Source organism: Lepidochelys kempii, chromosome 11, assembly GCF_965140285.1.
Source record: "Lepidochelys kempii isolate rLepKem1 chromosome 11, rLepKem1.hap1, whole genome shotgun sequence".
In the NCBI taxonomy this organism is placed as follows: domain Eukaryota; kingdom Metazoa; phylum Chordata; order Testudines; family Cheloniidae; genus Lepidochelys; species Lepidochelys kempii.
The window spans coordinates 78,971,965-78,995,051 of NC_136390.1; the positions used below are offsets into that span (position 1 = coordinate 78,971,965).

At 50.3% G+C, this 23,087-nt stretch overlaps 1 protein-coding gene across 1 annotated transcript in view; it reads left to right on the forward strand.

The window, feature by feature from the left end:
• Nucleotides 1-11,940, forward strand: part of COL6A1 (collagen type VI alpha 1 chain) — a 69,853-nt gene extending 57,913 nt beyond the window's left edge. Inside the window, exons 29-35 of the mRNA XM_073306924.2 lie at nt 1,476-1,484; nt 2,385-2,518; nt 5,683-5,792; nt 6,576-6,762; nt 7,206-7,380; nt 9,075-9,104; nt 10,046-11,940. Coding sequence (XP_073163025.1) covers nt 1,476-1,484; nt 2,385-2,518; nt 5,683-5,792; nt 6,576-6,762; nt 7,206-7,380; nt 9,075-9,104; nt 10,046-10,656 — 1,256 coding nt within the window. The 3' untranslated portion in view covers nt 10,657-11,940. The remainder of the gene's footprint in view (nt 1-1,475; nt 1,485-2,384; nt 2,519-5,682; nt 5,793-6,575; nt 6,763-7,205; nt 7,381-9,074; nt 9,105-10,045) is intronic.
• Nucleotides 11,941-23,087: the final 11,147 nt, after the last annotated feature.

Sequence of the window (23,087 nt, forward strand, 5' to 3'; positions counted from 1 at the left end):
GACGGAGAACGACCCCAGGGTCGCAGGTCAGCCATCCTGGTGTGCCAGCCAGTCCCCTGACAGCACTGGGTCGTGAGGGCCCTGCTTTCAGACCCTCGTCCTCCACTTAGCTGGGTGGAGTGAAATGGCACGGGTGGAAAATCTAGGCATCGCTACTTTGTCAAGGAGTCACCCATGGTGATACCAGCTTCTGCCACTTGTCACCCACAATGAACCGTGGGACTAGTCACTGCAGAAGGGTCAGAGATGGAGAAGCAGGCACCATTCCTGTCCAACATGCCAGAGGGTCTGGCAACTCAGCCATGGTCTAACACTATCTGCAGCTGGGAGAGCATCTGAAAATGCAGACACTCACACTTGTATACTGCCCTCCGTAAGGCAACCCCTGTGCCACCCAGACTGCCAGGGCTTGATTTTTAATGCCTTGTGTGCAAAGGCATGTGTAATTTACACATACCATTTTTGCAACTGCATGTGCAAATCAGGTATTTGGTGGTGGCCAGTGAGACACATGCAAATACCTGAATTGCACATGCAAACACCGGATTTGTGCGTGCTCCTAGTAACTGCACATACAAATTATGTGCACATCTGTGCATGTATTTTTGAATGCCTCTGACTTTGAAAATCAAGCCCTTAATATTTTTCATTAAAAAAGGGATTTAACGTCTCTTACTGTGACTACCAGAGAGTATGATGTTGTTTGCCTTTCATGTAGTGCTCAGTTACCCTGGCCAGCAAGGGATTCACAGTGTTTGGGGAGCTGAGTTTGCAGTCTGCACCCTGACTGACAATTGCTTCATCTTTCTGGGTTTATCCTTTATTTATATTTTTAAAAGTAATAAATCACTGTACCTAAGAAAGGAACTTGGCCAAGTAAATTGTTTCAAACTTTCTAATACCTAATGCATCCAAACCTGCAGAATGTGATAAGAGACGCTATCTACAGTGTTTGGGAAAGTTTTCAGTGCATGGTGACAGCATGGGTTTGGTTTTTTTAAATTTGAACTAACATTTCCCAGCCCGTATTCAGCACAAGTAAGCAGGATTCCTTGTACACAGTCTATTCTAAAACCTCCTCTTCTGTTTAGAAAATGATTGGCCAGTCCACTGAATTGCAGACATGTGTTTGGGTACTCCCTGAAAGATTCTGTTTTGGTATCATCTGGTAGTAATTTATTCTCCACACACATTCCCTGAGGCTCGTCAATCTTTTCATTAAAACCTCTCTTGCCTAGCTGGTGCTTAGGCCTGCTGCGGAACGTGCACGTTCTGAACCTAGGAGATGTTTTGAAATGCACCAGATGTGAGGGAAGCATTGAATGGAGACATTATAATTTTGCTATGTCCTTGTGTCCATCACTCATGCTGTAATATTTCATGGCAGCTCTTGCAGTTGTACTGCCTGAGTTATTGTGGGGAAGAACATTCAGTACACTCTGCTTTAACTTTCTCTCTCTCTCCCTTTCTTCCAGCTTGCTGCGGTGAGTGTCACTTTACAAACTCTTTGGGAATGTTTCCTGGTTCTTTTGCTCCTTTCCATCCCACTCCTTCCTGCCCCAGTACTTGAAGCCACAGTAACTAGCCAGGCAATTCAGTCTGATCGTGCCGAAAGAGCTCAGAGAACACAGCCTCGGAACCAGGCAGGAATTGTAGCAGGGAAAGCTTGAGGGCCTCCGGCACTCGCAATAAGGAGGCCAGCATGCATCTGTGCTGTATCTCTAGAAGATAACTGTCCAGATGACCCATGGCCAGCAATGCTCTGGGAGACCTTTTCCCACCATTTCTCTACTGAAAGAGACAGCAGTTCTGCACATGTAAATCCAGATCTGCCGCATCCTCCCCTCCCCTCCTCTCCCCTCCCTGGGATGAGGGAGTTGCCATTTCGCTTCCCTTTACAGTGTCTTGATGGAGTGGTTTAGGAACCCAAAGGCGGGAGGGGGAAGCAGGGGGTGGGTGAGGAAAATTGTTTTCCAATGGTGGAGCTTCCCCACCAAACCCAGATGGCCCAGTGAATCTGTAGCTGAGACCGGGCCCTAGAGGAGAGCTAGCTGGAAGAAATGAGAATTGTAAGGGACCTGGTTAGTGCAGTTTGGGCTCTTTGAAATGTTGCCTGTGTGTCTAATAAGCTGGGTAGAACATTTAAAGGTCAGGAGAGGCCATGGGGAAATCAAAAGGAATAACTAGCTAACTAAATCTCCAATCCTACGTGTGGTGATTTTGCTGCTTGCTTTTGGGCTACATCTTCTCTGTTGGCAAAGCGAACATGTCACTATGGACTGACACCGGCTGTCACTCCACGGGCTCGTGCAAGCTGCACGATGCTGTGTCAAAGCAGCCAGGCTGTCTAACACACATCCCTCTGGGTCTGTGCTTTGCTGCAGAGTGTAAATGCGGCCCCATCGATGTGCTTTTCGTGTTGGACAGCTCGGAGAGTATCGGCCTGCAGAACTTCCAGATTGCCAAGGATTTCATCATTAAAGTCATTGACAGGCTGAGCAAAGATGAGCGTGTGAAGGTGAGTTTTCAAGGGGACGTGTACTGTGTGCACATACAAATCTCCCTCCCCTGCAGAATGGAGGGACTGAGCCACCCCACCCGGTGCAGACTCACACACCAGGCAAACGCTCCTCACTTGTATGCTGACAACATAAGGCTCAGCTGGTAAATCACATGTAACTACAGGGGGCTCCTTCCCAGCTGAGCAGAGCAGCGGCAGCCGAAACTCCTAATACAACATACCAATCCTGCACTCTCCAGAACTCTTTGCCATGGGCATGTCTCCCTTGCCTCAGAATAGCCAATTCTTAGGGGACTTGTTCTGAGGAACGCTCTCTGGGTGGCTGGATTGGATGAACGGGGAGATCCGTTCCAGCTCCCTTTGAGTCTACAAAGCTCCCTAGCTAATGCACTTGTGGCCGAGAGGTTCAAACATGGGTTCCTGCCGTTAAGCCCCTAAGCCGCATGTAGATGTCCTGGGAAGTGCGGGGGCAGTGCCTGGGAGAGGAGTGTGGGAAGGGGGCTGCTGTGCTGAGACCACTCTCAGCTGCCACCGTGGCCTCTAGGAGTTTGTGGCAGCCAAACGGACGCAAAAACACCGTCCAACGCTGCTCTAAGTTATGCCGGGGCCAGGCTAAGATTCAGGGAAGCACAAAGGTGGTTTAACGCCCTTCCTGGCCGCCTCCATCTGTCCAGCTGGAACAAAACGAATCATAGAATCATAGAATATCAGGGTTGGAAGGGACCCCAGAAGGTCATCTAGTCCAACCCCCTGCTCGAAGCAGGACCAATTCCCAGTTAAATCATCCCAGCCAGGGCTTTGTCAAGCCTGACCTTAAAAACCTCTAAGGAAGGAGATTCTACCACCTCCCTAGGTAACGCATTCCAGTGTTTCACCACCCTCTTAGTGAAAAAGTTTTTCCTAATATCCAATCTAAACCTCCCCCACTGCAACTTGAGACCATTACTCCTCGTTCTGTCATCTGCTACCATTGAGAACAGTCTAGAGCCATCCTCTTTGGAACCCCCTTTCAGGTAGTTGAAAGCAGCTATCAAATCCCCCCTCATTCTTCTCTTCTGCAGGCTAAACAATCCCAGCTCCCTCAGCCTCTCCTCATAACTCATGTGTTCCAGTCCCCTAATCATTTTTGTTGCCCTTCGCTGGACTCTCTCCAATTTATCCACATCCTTCTTGAAGTGTGGGGCCCAAAACTAGACACAGTACTCCAGATGAGGCCTCACCAATGTCGAATAGAGGGGAACCATCACGTCCCTCGATCTGCTCGCTATGCCCCTACTTATACATCCCAAAATGCCATTGGCCTTCTTGGCAACAAGGGCACACTGCTGACTCATATCCAGCTTCTCGTCCACTGTCACCCCTAGGTCCTTTTCTGCAGAACTGCTGCCTAGCCATTCGGTCCCTGGTCTGTAGCAGTGCATTGGGTTCTTCCGTCCTAAGTGCAGGACCCTGCACTTATCCTTATTGAACCTCATCAGATTTCTTTTGGCCCAATCCTCCAATTTGTCTAGGTCCTTCTGTATCCTATCCCTGCCCTCCAGCATATCTACCACTCCTCCCAGTTTAGTATCAAGTATCGAAGTTTAGTATCGAAGAAGGAGAGGAGGGGAGATCCCATTGCTGAGTATAGACCTGGACTTGTAATGGCGAGCCCTCTCCTCCCCAGCAGCAGGGGATGGGCCTGGGAGTGGGGCCCTCCCTCCACTCATTCTGGGTCAGTGATGATGTGTAGGGGCTTCCTGAGCAGGCCGGAGCCACAGCATCCCTAGGCACTGCAGGCACAAAATGGGTCCCCAGCCGGGTCTTTCTGAGCTGCCTCTGGGCCCCGTGATGCATTACCCTCTCGCTGACATGTGGGTGACGATGTTTGTCACAGATCCACCGGGTCTGGTCAATGCACCAGCCTGTAACCTGTCCCTTGGCAGTGACCTGTTTAGTGTGCCAGGCCCTAAGGACCCACACAGTTCCATGGAGCAGGCCCTGGCCTCCACAGCTCTGAAGCTGGGCCTTCGGGTGCCAGCAATCCCTGTCGCTCTCCATGGCTCCTTGCAGTGAGTCCAGCCATGCCAGAGTCCTACCAGAGGCTTGTTTCCCGCCTCCTTTGGGTACAGGGCTCCCAGCGTATATTTGCAGTGACACTCGGCAGCCGTCTCAAAACCAGGTCACCATCTATTGGGCACCTGGCTACAGAACCCTTCGCTTAGCAGAGAGAAGCAAAGGTTAGACATCATCTGTACTGACTAACGCCAGCGCTCCCTTGACCCATGCTGCTGTAGGAACCATCTTGGTTTCCTTTCTCTGTCTTGTTGTCTGTCAGTTCCAGGTGAGGCCAGTGTCTCTCGGACACCCACAGCTGGCCTCTGCCAACCAACTCAGGCTTGTGGGGCTCGGGCTGCAGGGCTGTGTCACTGCGGGGTAGACTTCCAGGCTCGGCTGGAGCCCAGGCTCTAGGACCCTGCAAGGTGGGAGGGTCCCAGAGCTCAGGCTCCAGCCCAATCCAGGAAGTCTACATAGCAGTGAAACCCGCAGCCTGAGCCCCTCAGGCCCAAATCAGCTGGCACAGACCAGCCGTGAGTTTTTCTTTGCTATGTACCCTGAGAGCTCAGCTCTACACCTCTTTGTTCTCTGGACCCAGCTGGGCTGTGTTCCCACGTTCAGCTGCGTCTGCAGCGAGGAGTTAATCGTCAGTCCTTGGGAGTCCTACTGTCTCTGTGTCTCAAGTCCCTAGGCTGATCTCCCGTGGCCTACGGAGAACACGAATTCTTTCCCCCACAATGGATGCCAAGGTAGGGGGGGCCACTCACGTGTCCCTGGAAAACCGGACATTCGGGGCCTTCCAGGAACAGCGTGGGCCTGCCCCCGTCCAACGGTGTGTCAGTGTGTATATGCTCACCCTGCAAGGACCGGGGGGGATTTTTAAGAGCCAGAGGGGGTGAAGCGGTGCCCCCATCCAATACCGGACAGAACCATGTCCTATTTTGTCCCAGTACTGGATGGGGGACACGCCCGACGAGAAGAGGACTATCCAGCTTAATATCGGACAAGCAGCTTCCCTGGTCCCAGGTGATAGGTACAGAATCATGCAGATAACTCTTAAATATATGACAGAAAATTCCTACCTTGGTCACAGCTTCCACTCATGTCTCACCATTGCTCAACAGTTTGAACCGGGGGATTCCCGAGTGGGTGTCGTGCAGTACAGCCATGACAACACCCAGGAGCTGGTGGCTATGGGCGATGCCAACATTGACAACATCGGAGCCTTGAAGGAGTAAGTCGATAGGCCTGAGAGCTGGGCTTCGGCCAGCCGCTCAGAGACCAGCGCCAGGGCCAGACCGAGCAGTTACGGTCCTGCACGTAGCACCGCCCGGGTCCTGCATCGCTGAGTCCTGCTGCGGGAATAAGCAGCACCACACTAATTGCATCTTACCTGTGTGTGTGTCACAGCCCTCCCCGCCCTGTGGGGACACACCCAGAGTCAGCAGCGGGGCGTTGGAGGGCCTGTCCCCATGGGCTGAGACGAAAGGCAGGGGGTGGTGGTCAGAGGTGGGTGGCATGCTATTTCCACAGTCCCTAGCGACTGTATTTCTCCTTAGCTCGGCCTGACAACACACCCAATCAACCCCATCCTGCAGTGACAGCTCTGAGCCGTGTCCATCTCCACAAGTGCTTGGCTCTTCGTCATATCATGAGCCATTTACAAGAGATTATACCCTTGGCTGGCATGTACGGACTACACAGGGCTATAAAGCCCTCTCCGTGGTGTGGATGCAAGAAGTTGTGCCAGGGAAGGCCAAACCCCCTACTTGCTCTCCCAGATTAAGATTGACAGTCCTTTCCACCTGGGAGCAGAAGTCTTTGCTTTCGCTGGTGATTTAGCCATGAAATATAGAGCAGCCTAGCAAACCCCTCTTGTCTTGTAATGCCAGCACATCAGCCCCAAAAGCAGCTCATTCCCAGCTGTGAACTCATCTGACTTCTGAAGTCTAGGGGGAGAGGATCGTCTAGGACCAGGGCCTGTTAGCTCTGACCTCCCTTTGCCGCTTGTTTGCAGGGCCGTGAAGAATCTGAACTGGATAGCGGGTGGCACCTACACTGGGGAGGCCCTTCAGTTCACCAAGGAGAAACTGCTGTCGCGGTTTGCCTCCGACAAGAAGGTGGCCATCGTCATCACAGACGGGCGGTCTGACACGCTGCGGGACCTCACCCCGCTCTCCTCGCTCTGTGAAATCAACACCCAGGTAGGCAAGCCTGGGCCTGAGGCTAGCTGGTGCTTCCCAAGAAGGGAGGGTCCCTAGAGGAAGAGGGCAGCCTTGCTCTGAGCAGTAGTGACCGTCTAGGCAGACGCGGATGCAGCTGACGCCCACACTCCTGGTGCCAGAGCACGCTAGCTCAAACCACCAAGACAGCGAGAGTTCGTGTCAGTGCAACTGATGAGCACTTAGCGATTAATTCCGTCTACTGGTGTGTATGTGATGTGTGTGCTGGGATCACACCCCTCTTCCCTGCCTGGCTGCCGGTCATCTTCATTAGAAAACTCTTCATGTTCATACAGTGCATGCCACACCTGGCCCAGTGGGAGCCGGAGCCTGACTGAAGGCACCTGGGCACCACCGTAATACAGAGAGACAGAGTGACAACCAACCCGTTAAACACCAGTAACGAATCTGTGCTTGCCCCGTAGGTTGTTTCCCTGGGCATAGGTGACATCTTCCGAGCATCCCCTAACTCGGAGCAGCTCGGTGTCATTGCGTGTGAAGGCACATCCCTCCACTCAGGACGGTCTGTTTCAGTGGACAACTATGCTGAGCTGCTGGATGACGCGTTCCTCCAGAACGTCACCTCATATATCTGCCGAGGTGGGTGAGCGTCCTCCGCTGGCCTTGCTGTGGGATGGTGTCCACGTGCTGCTTACCCGTCTGTAGTGTTGCTGGAGAGCCAGAAGTGATGCTGGGGGGCAATACGCAATGGGAGCCGGGGGGCTAATGGGGGAGGGGTGGTCACGGCCTGATCAGGTCCCAGCTGATCATGTTCTCAGCTGTTATTCCAAAAGGGAGCAGCCTGTGTTCTGAAGTCAGGGGAACGGAGGTGATTCAGGAGTCTGATAAATGAGGGGTTCTACCATTTTGAAATGTCTCGGACTTTGGGTAAATCAATAACAACAATCTCTAGATGTTTCGAAATTGCCAGCCTCTCTCCAGCCAAGGGATTTTTTAGCAGACAGTGGCCCTCTGACAATACACTGCACTGGCAGGACGTAGCACTGCAGTTAGACCCTGTGATTCGAAAGCACTTTTCAGTTGTGTACCTGCCTCTTTGTGCCGTGAGGTGACTGTCTAATAGATTCACACAGCATCTAGCACAGGGGGGCCTCAAGCTAGTCCAGGCTCTGAGCGCTATCACAGTACAAATAAGAAATCACAGCAATGTGATTTCACCACTAAATCCAGCAATTACCCGCCCAAGTGCTGTCAAATGTGCCCACAGTTAATTGCAGGTTTAAAAACACAGGCACAAAACTGGAGGCTGTGGTAAAGTCTTCCTGGAAATCATGGTCGAAATCATAGACTCAGAGAAGATCAGGGTTGGAAGGGACCTCAGGAGGTCATCTAGTCCTGCTCAAAGCAGGACCAATCCCTGACTAAAAATACCAGGGCCTTCCGGTCCTTCCGTGCCCATTTGCTGATGGTGGGGGGGTGGTATTGGCCTACTCTAGACATTGGCACTGCAATCCAGGTACCCTAGCACGACTGTGGGCTTGGGGTAACTCTATAATCTCCCTGCCGCCCTGCACACCCACGCTGAGCCTTGGGACAGCCCAGCCCTTCCTGAGACCCATTTCTAGGTCCAGTGGAGAGCTCCCTTCTCAAGGCGAGGCCCCGCCCGCCACTCCCCGACCTGCTCTGGCATGCCCACGCTCGAGTGCTAGGCTCCGGTAGGGTTGTTTCTTTAGCACTGCCAGCTGGCACGTACCCAGCTAGACACACACTCTGCCTCCTCTTGGAACAGAGGGAGCCTCAGCTTGCAGCCCGGCCCCTCCCTGAGTCCTTCCTGGGCTCCTGGCCTGTCCCTGAGGATCAGTCACTGCCGCCTAGCCACAGGGACCACCAAGCTGCACCGCAGCTGTGGGGTTCACTCTCCGCCACTCGGGGAGCAGAAGAGCTGGCGCACCTGGCAGTGGTGCTAGGCGTCGCGTCCGGCCTGCCCATGAAATCCAGCATGGCACTGTGCAATCAAACGAGGGGCGACTGCCCTGGGGACGCCACTACCATCAGGGAGAGCCATCCTGTGGCATCTGGCAATAGCACTGTGTTGTGCCATGGTGACTAACAGGCGGCGGGTGTGCAGCAGGGAGCCCCAGCCCGCTCCTGCGGATCTGGCTATAAACGCCGCGTACTGCATGGAGCTCTGGGGGATGGTGCCCTGCATCGACTGAATGTTCCAATCCCGGGGTGCCAGGAGGACACCATCGGCCTGGGGGCTAGACAAGAAATACCCTTCCTGAGGGAGGGGAACGATTTAAGGTGGTTTGTTTTGCTTGTTTCTCTTGCAGAGAAGAAATGTCCAGACTACAACTGCACAAGTGAGTATTTCCGACTCGTGAGAGGCAGCCCAGGAAGGAGGGCAGGTGGGGGCACAGAGGTGGGGGCGGAGCACTGTGCCAAGGAGGTGCCAGGGAATCTGAGATGCAGTTTCTGAGTGGAGAGGACCACACAGCAGGATCTGTCTCTGAGTCCAAAAGATGACTGTAGGCTTGCCGGGCTGTACTGCTGGCCCCGATGGAGAGCACACCATGGTGAGGAAGAGGCAGCTAGGTCAACAGTGATCATGGAGGAATTTGGCTACCTGCAGACTCGCTGGACAAATGACACAGTGGAGTGAGGGCTAGAGAAGACTGAATAGTTGCCTTCAGAGCAGCTGGAGCTGTGACTATTCTCTGGCCATTCTTGGTTTAGTCCTAAGTGACACCCAGAAGTTGCTTCAGAAAGCAGCCACAGGTGAACCACGGCATAATAATGACCACGGCGGAATTAGGGTCGGAATTCTTGGGGAGGGAAAGGTACAGAAATTAGCAAACTTTAGAAAAGGGTATTTTTTTAATGTGGAGTTTAATCCAGAACACCCTAAAGCTAAAAGTAAGTAAAAAAATCCTTAGACTCAGGATGGAGGTTGCTGGATCAAACAAATCAGAGCCCCAGAAGGCATTCACGCTCCTAGACGAAAAAGGAAGCAGGAGGGCAAGGAAAACAGCCTAGTGTGTTTAAATGACTATAGGTTTTTCAAGCTACATACAGACCTGAGAATCTACCCGAGAGAAGCCAATAGACAAGAGCAAGATAAAGTGTGAGATGAAACCCAGGGAAGCATAGATAGAAGAGCATAGAGGCAAAGACTCAAAATTCATTGAGTCTTCAGTAGCAGGAAGCCTGAGACAACCAATGAGTCCACTGGACTCTTGATGGGGAAGGGGAGCAATTAGGGAGGATAAGCCATGCAAATAACAAAGAACGTTTCTCGATGCAGTCACCTTCACAGAGCCAGCTGACATCACTCTCTTGGTGGACAGCTCCACCAGTGTGGGGAGCCGGAACTTTGAGCTCAGCAAGAAGTTCGTGAAGCGGCAGGCGGAGCGGTTCCTGACAGCGCACATGCCTTCGGAGGACTCTGTGCGCGTCTCCGTCGTCCAGTACAGCGGCAAGACCCAGCAGAAACTAGAGGCACAGTTTCTGCAGAACTACACAGTGATCGCCGACGTGATTGATGACATGGAGTTCATGAATGATGCCACAGATGTCAGTGCCGCCCTCCGGTATGTCACCAACCTGTACCGGCAGTCCTCCCGGGCTGGCGCCAAGAAAAGGGTACTGATCTTCTCAGATGGCAACTCTCAAGGGATCACGAGAAGTGACATAGAGAGGGCAGTGCAGGAGGCTCAGCGGGAGGACATTGAGATATACGTGCTGGCGGTAGGCAGCCAAGCCCACGAGTCCAACCTCCAGGTCCTTGTTACTGGGAAGACCACAGAGTACGATGTGGCCTATGGGGAGCGCCACCTCTTCCGAGTGCCTGACTACAACTCCCTGCTACGAGGCGTCTTCTACCAAACAGTCTCCAGGAAGATCGCTGTTGACTGAGCTGCAGGGAGGACCTCCCCCAGCCCAGAGGACAGGCTGTGTATGCTTTGCGTCTCTTAAAAATGAAAAAGTTAGCAATATTCTTGATGAACTTGTTTTTCTATATAAAGCCATAGTGCCAGAGTCTGTCTGTGCACAACCCCCTGCCCCTGCTTGGAGCTCCCTTTTCTTCCCCTTGGGTCTGAATTGCCTTCCCCAGCCTCTGAGTCCCCACAGCAGACAAACACAGGGGCAGCCTAGCTACTAGCCTTCAGAACACATACAGATCCCTGGGGTGAATTATGATGAGACGAAGACCACTAAGAACTTGCCCGGTTTTACAAGATTGATCACACACTTTACATACAAAATTTTGGTTTTCTTTATTCAAATTAAAGCTCTTTGCTTGCCCCGTTCTCCAGGGGCCTCACCAGTGCCGTGTTTAAGGTTAAACTTTAAAGTGCCAACATCTCTCTGGCCAGTAGAGAGGTAGGATCATGGTCATGGCTGGCAGGTTTGTTTCACATCTCCTGCTCTAGTGGGGGACAAATGGGCTTTAAAACCATCCTCAGCATCTCGGTGCCGGAGATGGGTCCAAAGCGCAAGCGGCTCTCAGTGCCATGGGTTAGACTCTGTTCAGCACACCCATTTCTCCCAGGGCAGAAGTGGAGGTGATGAAGCACAGCTGGCCCCCACACACTCCCATCCATATCAATGGGATTCAACGGGGCATAAATCCAATCCCATTGGACCTTTTTACTTAAAAAGAGTTGGAGAATAACCAGAGGGGGAAACAGTGGAGGAACAAGGTAACAGTGCTCCTGTGCTAGCTAATCTCATTCCCATGTAACAAAGCTGGAAATCCCACCTGTGATCTTATGATCTGTTGTGTTCCAAAATATCCTTTGGAAAATCTGTCAAGGCACATTGTAGTATATACTGATGCAGACTCCAGTGATGTCAATGGAAAGATTGCCATTAGCTTCAGTGGGTTTGGGATCAGATATGGTAACAAACAAAGGTGCTACCCTCACCTGGGTGATATCTGCCCTATATGTTTACACAGTAATTGCCAAGACCACGCTGAAGACGTGGATTGGCTTGGAGAAGTTTCATTCAGTGTTCCCAGTGGTGCTCTTGCTATGAAGTCGTGCTTCGAAAAGGAAGGCCATTGATGATGCCAATGTTGCAGTCTATTTTACTCTGTAACCAAGATCCATTTTACCAGTTAGTTTTATTTTATGCCTGTTTTACTGAAATGTCTCCACATCAAGAGTTTGTCCAAATAAATGGTTTCCCACAGTCCTGTTGGCAGGCTGTCCGTGTGTAAATGGAACCCAGGGAGATGGACTTAGCTTGACAATTTCATACCTTGTGGAAGGAGCCACTGCATGGAAAGTGTGGCTAACTCCCAGTACATCACACAAGAGCCTGTGGTGATCTGTGAGTCTCTACAGAGCTGCATGGGAACGTTGCATATGAATACAAGGGAAGGGAACCAGTGTTTATAGCTCACAAAAATGGTCTCTGTTGGATTTCCTGATTTCAGAAATGTGCCCAGTTCCATGTCCCAGGGATCTATTGGTCAATGTATTTCTTGCACATACAAATATTACATTAAAAGAACATTAAGGTTGCAGAGTTGAGCACTGAGGAAATGCTGGAATTAAGGTCCATCCATGCAACTTAAATTCGGCCCCCTTTCATGTATGCATTCTGATACAGTCCTTGATTCCAGTCACACAGTACTTTTCCACAGGCTCCCTGCCTCATTCAGGGCACAGGAGGGACAGTGCTCATTGTGTGAGCAGCTGTTCAATAGTTCATTTTCTCACTGTTCAGTGGGTACCCCCAGATCTTATTTCCTGCTGCCTAGTCAAACCCTGCTCCAGCGACAGAATTGATAATTACCGCCTGGGTTCATCACTACAGTGTCTGAGTGCTTCTCAAAGAGGAATGCGTTTAGCTCACCTGGGAATTGAGTGGGTATTAGCCCCATTTTAAGGAGGGGGAGCTGAAGCACAGAGAGATTAAGGTCATAAGAGTCCACTGATTTGCGGTGCCCAACTTGCGGTGACCTGGGCCTTGTGGAAACAGTGGGAAAGATTTGAGAGACGAGGCTACAACACAAATGCTTCCAAAGAGGCCTGAAGATCTGGACTCAGACTTTTTTCCTGTTTTAAAAGCCACCAATTCCCCCACTCCCGCAGAAGCAAATAAAATGACCCACTTCCTCCCATGCCCTCATCATGAATCAGTCAGCTGTAAACAGTTACCTTCTTTCCCTGGTTAGCCCTCCCCCTTCAAACTGCACCACACTTGCATAAGCATTTTGAAGCAAATTCCAAGCAATGCCCCACAGCAATACAGTGATATTTTGAGGCATGCGTTGCTTCCCCTACCACAGCTACAGCTGCTCTTCCATAGATTCATAGACTCTAAGGTCAGAAGGGACCATTGTGACCATCTAGTCCGACCTCCTGTACAGCACAGGCCAGAGACCTGCCCCAAACTAATTCCTAGAGCAGAGCTGGTAGAAAATAAAAAATCCAATCTTGATTTTAAAATTGTTAGTGCTGGAGAATCCACCACAACCCTTGGTAAATTGTTCCAATGGCTAATTACTCTCCCTATTAAAAACTTACACCTTATTTCCAGTCTGAATTTGTCTAGCTTCAACTGCCAGACATGGAATCGTTTTATACTTTTCTCTACTAGACTGAAGAGCGCACTTATTTATTCACGTTCAGCTGATTATCCACCACAGCACACCTCACCCCAAACCTTTTTCAGAGTCACTACTTCCCAGGGTACTGTCCCTCATCCTGTAAGTACGGCCGACATTCTTTGTTCCCAGAAGTATGCATTTACCTTTTGCCATATTAAAGCACATATTGTTTGCTTGCGCCCAATTTATCAAGCAATCCAGAGTGACTGGAATCAGCAACCCTTCATTCTTTGCCACTCCCCCAATTCTTGTGTCATCTGAAAACTTTGTCAGGGATGATTTTATGTTTTCTTCAGGTCATTGATAAAGATGTTAAATAGTGTAGGTCAAGAACTGATCTCTACAGCATCCCTCTGGAAACAGACCTGCTTGATGACGATTCCCCATGTACAGTTACATGTTGAGAGCTATCAGGCAGCCAGTTTTTAATCCATTTACTGTGTGCCATGTTAATTTTACATCATTCCAGTTCTTTACTAAAAATGTCATTTGGTACCATGTCCAATGCCTTACAGAAGTCTATTAGGTCATCACTATTACCTTTATCAACCAAACTTGCAATCTCATCAAAAACGCTATCCAGTTAGTTTGACAGAATCTATTTTTCATAAACTCATGTTTAAAGGAGAAAAGGTGGGGGAATTGCATTATATGTATGGGAGCAGTATGACTGCTCAGAGCTCTGGTATGAAACTGCAGAAAAACCTGAGAGTCCCTGGATTAAGTTGAGAAGTGTGAACAAGAGTGATGTCGTGGTGGGAGTCTGCTATAGACCACTGGACCAGGGGGATGAGGTGGACGAGGCTTTCTTCAGGCAACTCACAGAAGTTACTAGATTGCAGGCCCTGGTTCTCATGAGAGACTTCAATCACCCTGATATCTGCTGGGAGAGCAATACAGCGATGCATAGACAATCCAGGAAGTTTTTGGAGAGTGTAGGGGACAATTTCCTGGTGCAAGTGCTGGAGGAACCAACTAGGGGCAGAGCTCTTCTTGACCTGCTGCTCACAAACCGGGAAGAATTAGTAGGGGAAGCAAAAGTGGATGGGAACCTGGGAGGCAGTGATCATGAGATGGTCGCGTTCAGGATCCTGACACAGGGAAGAAAGGACAGCAGCAGAATACGGACCCTGGACTTCAGAAAAGCAGACTTTGACTCCCTCAGGAAACTGATGGGCAGGATCCCCTGGGAGAATAACATGAGGGGGAAAGGAGTCCAGGAGAGCTGGCTGTATTTTAAAGAACCCTTATTGAGGGTGCAGGAACAAATCATCCCCGTCTCTCATGAGAACCAGGGCCTGCAATCTAGTAACTTCTGGGAGTTGCTTGAAGAAAGCCTCGTCCACCTCATCCCCCTGGTCCAGTGGTCTATAGCAGACTCCCACCACGACATCACTCTTGTTGCTCACACTTCTCAACTTAATCCAGAGACTCTCAGGTTTTTCTGCAGTGTAGAAAGAATAGTAAATATGGCAGGCGACCGGCTTGGCTTAATAGTGAAATCCTTGCTGATCTTCAACACAAAAAAGAAGCTTACAAGAAGTGGAAGATTGGACAAATGACCAGGGAGGAGTATAAAAATAATTCTCAGACATGCAGGAATGAAATGAGGAAGGCCAAATCACACTTGGAGTTGCAGCTAGCAAGGGATGTTAAGAGTAACAAGAAGAGTTTCTACAGGTATGTTAGCAACAAGAAGAAGGTCAAGGAAAGTGTGGGCCCCTTACTGAATGAGGGAGGCAACCTAGTGACAGGGAATGTGGAAAAAGCTAATGTACTCAATGCTTTTTTTGCTTCTGTCTTCACGAACAAGGTCAGCTCCCAGACTACTGCACTGGGCAGCACAGCATGGGGAGGAGGTGACCAGCCCTCTGTGGAGAAAGAAGTGGTTCGGGACTATTTAGAAAAGCTGGTCGAGCACAAGTCCATGGGGCCGGATGCGCTGCATCCGAGAGTGCTAAAGTAGTTGGCGGCTGTGATTGCAGAGCCATTGGCCATTATCTTTGAAAACTCATGGGGATCATGGGAGGTCCCGGATGACTGGAAAAAGGCTAATGTAGTGCCCATCTTTAAAAAAGGGAAGAAGGAGGATCCTGGGAACTACAGGCCAGTCAGCCTCACCTCAGTCCCTGGAAAAATCATGGAGCAGGTCCTCAAGGAATCAATTCTGAAGCACTTAGAGGAGAGGAAAGTGATCAGAAACAGTCAGCATGGATTCACCAAGGGCAAGTCATGCCTGACTAACATAATTGCCTTCTGTGAAGAGATAACTGGCTCTGTGGATGAGGGGAAAGTAGTGGACATGTTATTCCTTGACTTTAGCAAAGCTTTTGATATGGTCTCCCACAATATTCTTGCCACCAGGTTAAAGAAGTATGGGCTGGATGAATGGACTATAAGGTGGATAGAAAGCTGGCTAGATCGTCAGGCTCAACGGGTAGTGATCAACGGCTCCATGTCTAGTTGGCAGCCGGTATCAAGTGGAGTGCCCCAAGGGTCAGTCCTGGGGCCGGTTTTGTTCAATATCTTCATTAATGATCTGGGGGATGGCTTGGATTGCACACTCGGCAAGTTTGCAGATGACACTAAACTGGGAGGAGAGGTAGATACGCTGGAGGGAAGGGATAGGATACAGAGGGACCTAGACAAATTAGAGGATTGGGCCAAAAGAAATCTGATGAGGTTCAACAAGGACAAGTGCAGAGTCCTGCACTGAGGACGGAAGAATCCCATGCACTGCTTCAGACTAGGGACCGAATGGCTCGGAAGCAGTTCTGCAGAAAAGGACCTAGGGGTACAGTGGATGAGAAGCTGGATATGAGTCAACAGTGTGCCCTTGTTGCCAAGAAGGCTAACAGCATTTTGGGCTGTATAAGTAGGGGCATTGCCATCAGATTGAGGGACGTGATCGTTCCCCTCTATTCAGCATTGGTGAGGCCTCATCTGGAGTACTGTGTCCAATTTTGGGCCCCACACTACAAGAAGGATGTGGAAAAATTAAAAAGAGTCCAGCAGAGGGCAACAATAATGATTAGGGGGCTGGAGCACATGAGTTATGAGGAGAGGCTGAGGGAACTGGGATTGTTTAGTCTGCCGAAGAGAAGAATGAGGGGGGATTTGATAGCTGCTTTCAACTACCTGAAAGGGGGTTCCAAAGAGGATGGATCTAGACTGTTTTCAGTAGTACCAGATGACAGAACAAGGAGTAATGGTCTCAAGTTGCAGTGCGGGAGGTTTAGGTTGGATATTAGGAAAAACTTTTTCACTAGGAGGGTGGTGAAGCACTGGAATGCGTTACCTAGGAAGGTGGTGGAATTGCCTTCCTTAGAGGTTTTTAAGGTCAGGCTTGACGAAGCCCTGGCTGGGATGATTTAGTTGGTGTTGGTCCTGCTTTGAGCAGGGGGTTGGACTAGATGACCTCCTGAGGTCTCTTCCAACCCTGATATTTTACGATTCTATGACAACAACATTCCAGTCATGGGAGTTGTCCCACCACCTTTCACTAGCGCCAACTAGATCCAATTTATGCAACTTATCGAATGAGCAATTCCAGTTCCGAAGTGTGATCCTCACCTGCTTCCATTTGGGACTGTCTGGTAGTGGATCTGACTGCACTGGGAACTGGGAGCACCCAGCCCCTCTGAAAATCAGCTCGCTGCTATTTAGGTGCCTAAATGTAGAGGCAGGTATCGTGAGTTTGTGTCCAGACTGGCCTCCCCAGTCATGGTGGAGTTGGGGCCGGGCAGACACACTGTCCCAGTATATGTCTACACTATGAAATTAGGTCAAATTTATAGAAGTCGGTTTTGTAGAAAGTGTTTTTATACAGTCGATTGTGTGTTCTCCCACACAAATGCTCTAAGTGCATGTAGTCAGTGGAGTGTGTCCACAGTACCGAGGCAACCGTCGACTTCCGGAGTGTTGCACTATGGGTAGCTATCCCACAGTTCCCACAGTCTCCGCCACCCATTTGAATTCTGGGTAGAAATCCCAATGCCTGATGGGGCTAAAACATTGTCATGGGTGGTTCTGGGTACATATCGTCAGGCCCCCCTTCCCTCCCTCCCTCCGTGAAAGCAAGGGCAGACAATCGTTTTGCACCTTTTTTCTTGAGTTACCTGTGCAGACGCCATACCACGGCAAGCATGGAGCCCGCTCAGCTCACCGTCAACGTGTGTCTCCTGGGTGCTGGCAGACTTGGTACTGCATTGCTACACAGCAGCAGTTTATTGCCTTTTGGCAGCAGACAGTGCAGTATAACTGGTAGCCGTCGTCGACGTAGTCCTGGGTGCTCTTTTAACCAACCTTGATGAGGTCAGGGGCGCCTGGGCAAACATGGGAGTGACTCAGCCAGGTCATTTCCCTTTTAAGTTTCATCTCATGGCGATTGAGTCCTACCGGCAGTGCACTGTCTTTTAATCAGCAGCCAGCAGAAGAGGATGGCCGGCAGTCATACTGCACTGTCTTCTGCCGATCACCCAGGAGATGACGATGGCTAGCAGTCGTACTGCACAGTCTGCTGCCAGCAAGATGTATAAAGATAGATGAAGGGGCTCAAAACAAGAAATAGACCAGATTTGTTTTGTATTCATTTTCTCCTCCCTCCCTCCATGAAATCAACAGCCTGCCAAACCCAGTTTTGAGTTCTATCCTTGAGGGGGCCATTCTGTTTCTCACAAAGCCACCCCCTTTGTTGATTTTAATTCCCTGTAAGCCATGTCATCAGTCGCCCCTCCCTCCGTCAGGGCAATGGCAGACAATCGTTCCACACCTTTTTTCTGTGCAGACGCCATACCATGGCAAGTATGGAGCCCGCTCAGATCACTTTGGCAATTAGGAGCACATTAAACACCACACGCATTATCCAGCAGTATATGCAACACCAGAACCTGGCAAAGCGAAACCAGGCGAGTAGGCGATGGCAGCACAGTGACAAGAGTGATGAGGACATGGACACAGACTTCTCTCAAAGCATGGGCCCTGGCAATGCAGGCATCATGGTGCTAATGGGGCAGGTTCATGCTGTGGAATGCCAATTCTGGGCTCGGGAAACAAGCACAGACTGGTGGGACCGCATAGTGTTGCAGGTCCGGGACGATTCCCATTGGTTGCGAAACTTTCGCATGTGTAAGGGCACTTTCATGGAACTTTGTGACTTGCTTTCCTCTGCCCTGAGGCAAGATGAGAGCAGCCCTCACAGTTGAGAAGTGAGTGGCAATAGCCCTGTGGAAGCTTGCAACGCCAGACAGCTACCGGTCAGTCGGGAAACAATTTGGAATGGGCAAATCTACTGTGGGGGCTGCTGTGATGCAAGTAGCCAACGCAATCAAAGATCTGCTGATATCAAGGGTAGTAACCCTGGGAAATGTGCAGGTCATAGTGGATGGCTTTGCTGCAATGGGATTCCCTAACTGTGGTGGGGCCATAGACGGAACCCATATCCCTATCTTGGCACCGGAGCACCAAGCCGCCGAGTACATAAACCGCAAGGGGTACTTTTCAATAGTGCTGCAAGCTCTGGTGGATCACAAGGGACGTTTCACCAACATCAACGTGGGATGGCCGGGAAAGGTACATGATGCTCACATCTTCAGGAACTCTGGTCTGTTTCAAAAGCTGCAAGAAGGGACTTTATTCCCAGACCAGAAAATAACTGTTGGGGATGTTGAAATGCCTATATGTATCCTTGGGGACCCAGCCTACCCCTTAATGCCATGGCTCATGAAGCCGTACACAGGCAGCCTGGACAGTAGTCAGGAGCTGTTCAACTACAGGCTGAGCAAGTGCAGAATGGTGGTAGAATGTGCATTTGAGCATTTAAAGGCGTGCTGGCGCAGTTTACTGACTCGGTTAGACCTCAGCGAAACCAATATCCCCACTGTTATTACTGCTTGCTGTGCACTCCATAGTATCTGTGAGAGTAAGGGGGAGACGTTTATGGCGGGGTGGGAGGTTGAGACACAAGGGCAGTTAGAAGAGCACAGGAGGGCGCGGTGCGCATCAGAGAAGCTTTGAAAACTAGTTTTGTGACTGGCCAGGCTACGGTGTGAAAGTTCTGTTTGTTTCTCCTTGATGAAACCCCCCGCCCCTTGGTTCACTCTACTTCCTTGTAAGCTAACCACCCTCCCCTCCTCCCTTCAATCACCGCTTGCAGAGGCAATAAAGTCATTGTTGCTTCACATTCATGCATTCTTTATTCATTCATCACACAAATAGGGAGATAACTACCAAGGTAGCCCAGGCAGGGTGGTGAAGGAGAGAAGCACCAGGAGGGGTGGTGGAGGAGGGAAGGACAAGGCCACACAGCACTTTAAAAGTTTAAAACTTTAAAACTTATTGAATGCCAGGCTTCTGTTGCTTGGCAATCCTCTGGGGTGGAGTGGCTGGGTGGCCGGAGGCCCCACCACCACATTCTTGGGCATCTGGGTGAGGAGGCTATGAAACTTGGGGAGGAGGGCGGTTGGTTACACAGGGGCTGTAGCTGCGGTCTGTGTTCCTGCTGCCTTTCCTGCATCTCAACCATAGGCTGGAGCATATTAGTTTGATCCTCCAGCAGCCTCAGCATTGCATCCTGCCTCCTCTCATCATGCTGCCACCACCTTTCAGCTTCAGCCCTCTCTTCAGCCCGCCACTTACTCTCTTCAGCCCGCCACCTCTCCTCCTGGTCATTTTGTGCTTTTCTGACATTGTCTGCCTCCACGCATTCATCTGTGCCCTGTCAGTGTGGGAGGATAGCATAAGTTCAGAGAACATTTCATCGCGAGTGCATTTTTTTCACCTTCTAATCTTCACTAGCCTCTGGGAAGGAGAAGATCCTGTGATCCTTGAAACACATTCAGCTGGTGGAGAAAAAAAAAGGGACAGTGATATTTAAAAAGACACATTTTATAGAACAATGGGTACACTCTTTCACGGTAAACCTTGCTGTTAAAATTACATACATAGCACATGTGCTTTCGTTCTAAGGTTGCATTTTGCCTCCCCCCACCTCATGGCTAGCCCCTCATCCTTCCCTCCTCCCCGTGGCTAACTGCGGGGAACATTTCTGTTCAGCCACAGGCAAACAACCCAGCAGTAACGAGCACCTCTGAGTGTCCCCTTAAGAAAAGCACGCTATTTCAACCAGGTGACCATGAATGATATCACTCTCCTGAGGATAACACAGAGAAATAAAGAACGGATGTTGTTTGAATGCCAGCAAACATACACTGCAATGCTTTGTTCTACAATGATTCCCGAGTACGTGCTACTGGCCTGGAGTGGTAAAGTGTCCTACCATGGTGGATGGAATAAGGCTGCCCTCCCCACAAACCTTTTGCAAAGGCTTTGGGAGTACATCCAGGAGAGCCGCGAATGCCAGGGCAAATTAATCATTAAACATGCTTGCTTTTAAACCATGTATAGTATTTTAAAAGGTACACTCACCAGAGGTCCCTTCTCCACCTGGCGGGTCCGGGAGGCAGCCTTGGGTGGGTTCGGGGGGGTACTGGCTCCAGGTCCAGGGTGAGAAACAGTTCCTGGCTGTCGGGAAAACCGGTTTCTCCGCTTGCTTGCTGTGAGCTATCTACAATCTCATCATCATCATCTTCCTCGTCCCCAAAACCTGCTTCTGTGTTGCCTCCATCTCCATTGAAGGAGTCAAACAACATGGCTGGGGTAGTGATGGCTGAACCCCCTAAAATGGCATGCAGCTCATCATAGAAGCAGCATGTTTTGGGCTCTGACCCAGAGCGGCCGTTCGCCTCTCTGGTTTTCTGGTAGGTTTGCCTCAGCTCCTTAAGTTTCACGCGGCACTGCTTCGGGTCCCTGTTATGGCTTCTGTCCTTCATGCCCTGGGAGATTTTGACAAATGTTTTCGCATTTCGAAAACTGGAACATAGTTCTGACAGCACGGATTCCTCTCCCCATACAGCGATCAGATCCCGTACCTCCCGTTCGGTCCATGCTGGAGCACTTTTGCAATTCTGGGATTCCATCATGGTCACCTCTGCGGATGAGCTCTGCATGGTCACCTCTGCTGATGAGCTCTGCATGGTCACCTGCAGCTTGCCATGCTGGCCAAACAGGAAATTGAAATTCAAAAGTTCGCGGGCCTTTTCCTGTCTACCTGGCCAGTGCATCTGAGTTGAGAGTGCTGTCCAGAGTGGTCACAATGGAGCACTCTGGGATAGCTCCCAGAGACCAATACTGTCTAACTGTGTCCACAGTACCCCAAATTTGACCCAGCAAGGCCAATTTCAGCACTAATCCCCTTGTCAGGGGTGGAGTAAGGAAATCGATTTTAAGAGCCCTTTAAGTCGAAAAAAAGGGCTTCGTTGTGTGGACGGGTGCAGGGTTAAATCGATTTAACGCTGCTAAATTCGACCTCAACTCCTAGTGTAGACCAAGGCTAAGTGACCCCGGGCTCAGACTCAAGCCGATTAACCGGAAATTAGGAGTCACACCCACATTGCTATTTGTAGTGCTCTAGACCTCAGGTGTCTAGCGGTGAGGCTCAATCCCAGTGGCCGGGCAGACATACCCATAGGTTCTGAGGCCCGAAGGGACCATTTCATCTGAGCTTTGCTGAGCAGAGGCCAGGAAATGGCACCAGTGAATTCCTCCCATGACGTCTGTTTGAGCTAAAACTCTTTTTAAGGAAGACATCCAGTCTTGGTTTACCAGACAAAGGCCCCCCCAATTTTCACTTCTGGCATGAGAACCTCCGCTGAGGTAAGGGGGAGTCCGTGCCCCAGGACACGTTAATTTGGAACATCACTGAAGTTCAAGGGGGTCTCATTTTTATTAGAGTTGGTTGAAAAATAGAAATTTTCCCCGTGAAAAATGTCACAAAAGCCACATTTTCTGACAAAAAATACTAGGTTCAGAGACATTGCCTCGCTGTAATATTAATTCCCAGTGTCTCAGTGTAATATGTATTTTGTGCCTTTTGTTCATCCTTGGGCCATTTGCATAACAGCCAGTCCAGAGGAGGTCTGTGCCCCGGGGGCAGGGTGAACCCATAAATGCTGGGCATTTCCTGTCCCCATTTCTGCACTCGGTCACTGCTGTCATTTCGTTCTGCATTTAACTTCCTGTCCAAGGAAGGTTCAAGCCCCTGCAGGCCTGTTTTGTTAATTCTCAGCTGCCAGGCAGATGTACAGCAGGGCTGGGGGAGGGAGGTGCTTGATAACAAAGACAGACTTTGGCCCACTTCTCAGCCTTTTACTGTAACTTTCCTTGTTTGAGGCTAGTGCTGCTCCGTGTCCTTGAGCCGCTCCTTGCCCACAGGCGATAGGGGGTGTCGGTGTGAGCAGTGCTGAGCTCTGCTGGTTAGGCCGGGCTGTGGGGAGAGAAGTCGAGTTGGCATTGCTGAACACACTTTGTAAGGAAGGCTGTAGGAACATTCACTGCACAGCTGAATTCCTAAAGGGCAGATGGACACATACAAAGCAGCTAATCACCCTCTGATGAGGAGTTCAACCCACACAAGGCCAAAAACAGGGGTTCTCAAACTGGGGCTCAGGACCCCTCATGGGATCATGAGGTTATTACATGGGGGGGTCATGAGCTACCAGCCTCCACCCCAAACCCTGCTTTGCCTCCAGTGTTTATAATGGTGTTAAATATGTTTAAAAGTGTTTTTAATATATGAGGGGGGTCGCACTCAGAGGTTTGCTATGTGAAAGGGGTCACCAGTACAAAAGTTTGAGAACCACTGGCCTAAAGGAGTAAATTAGGCCAA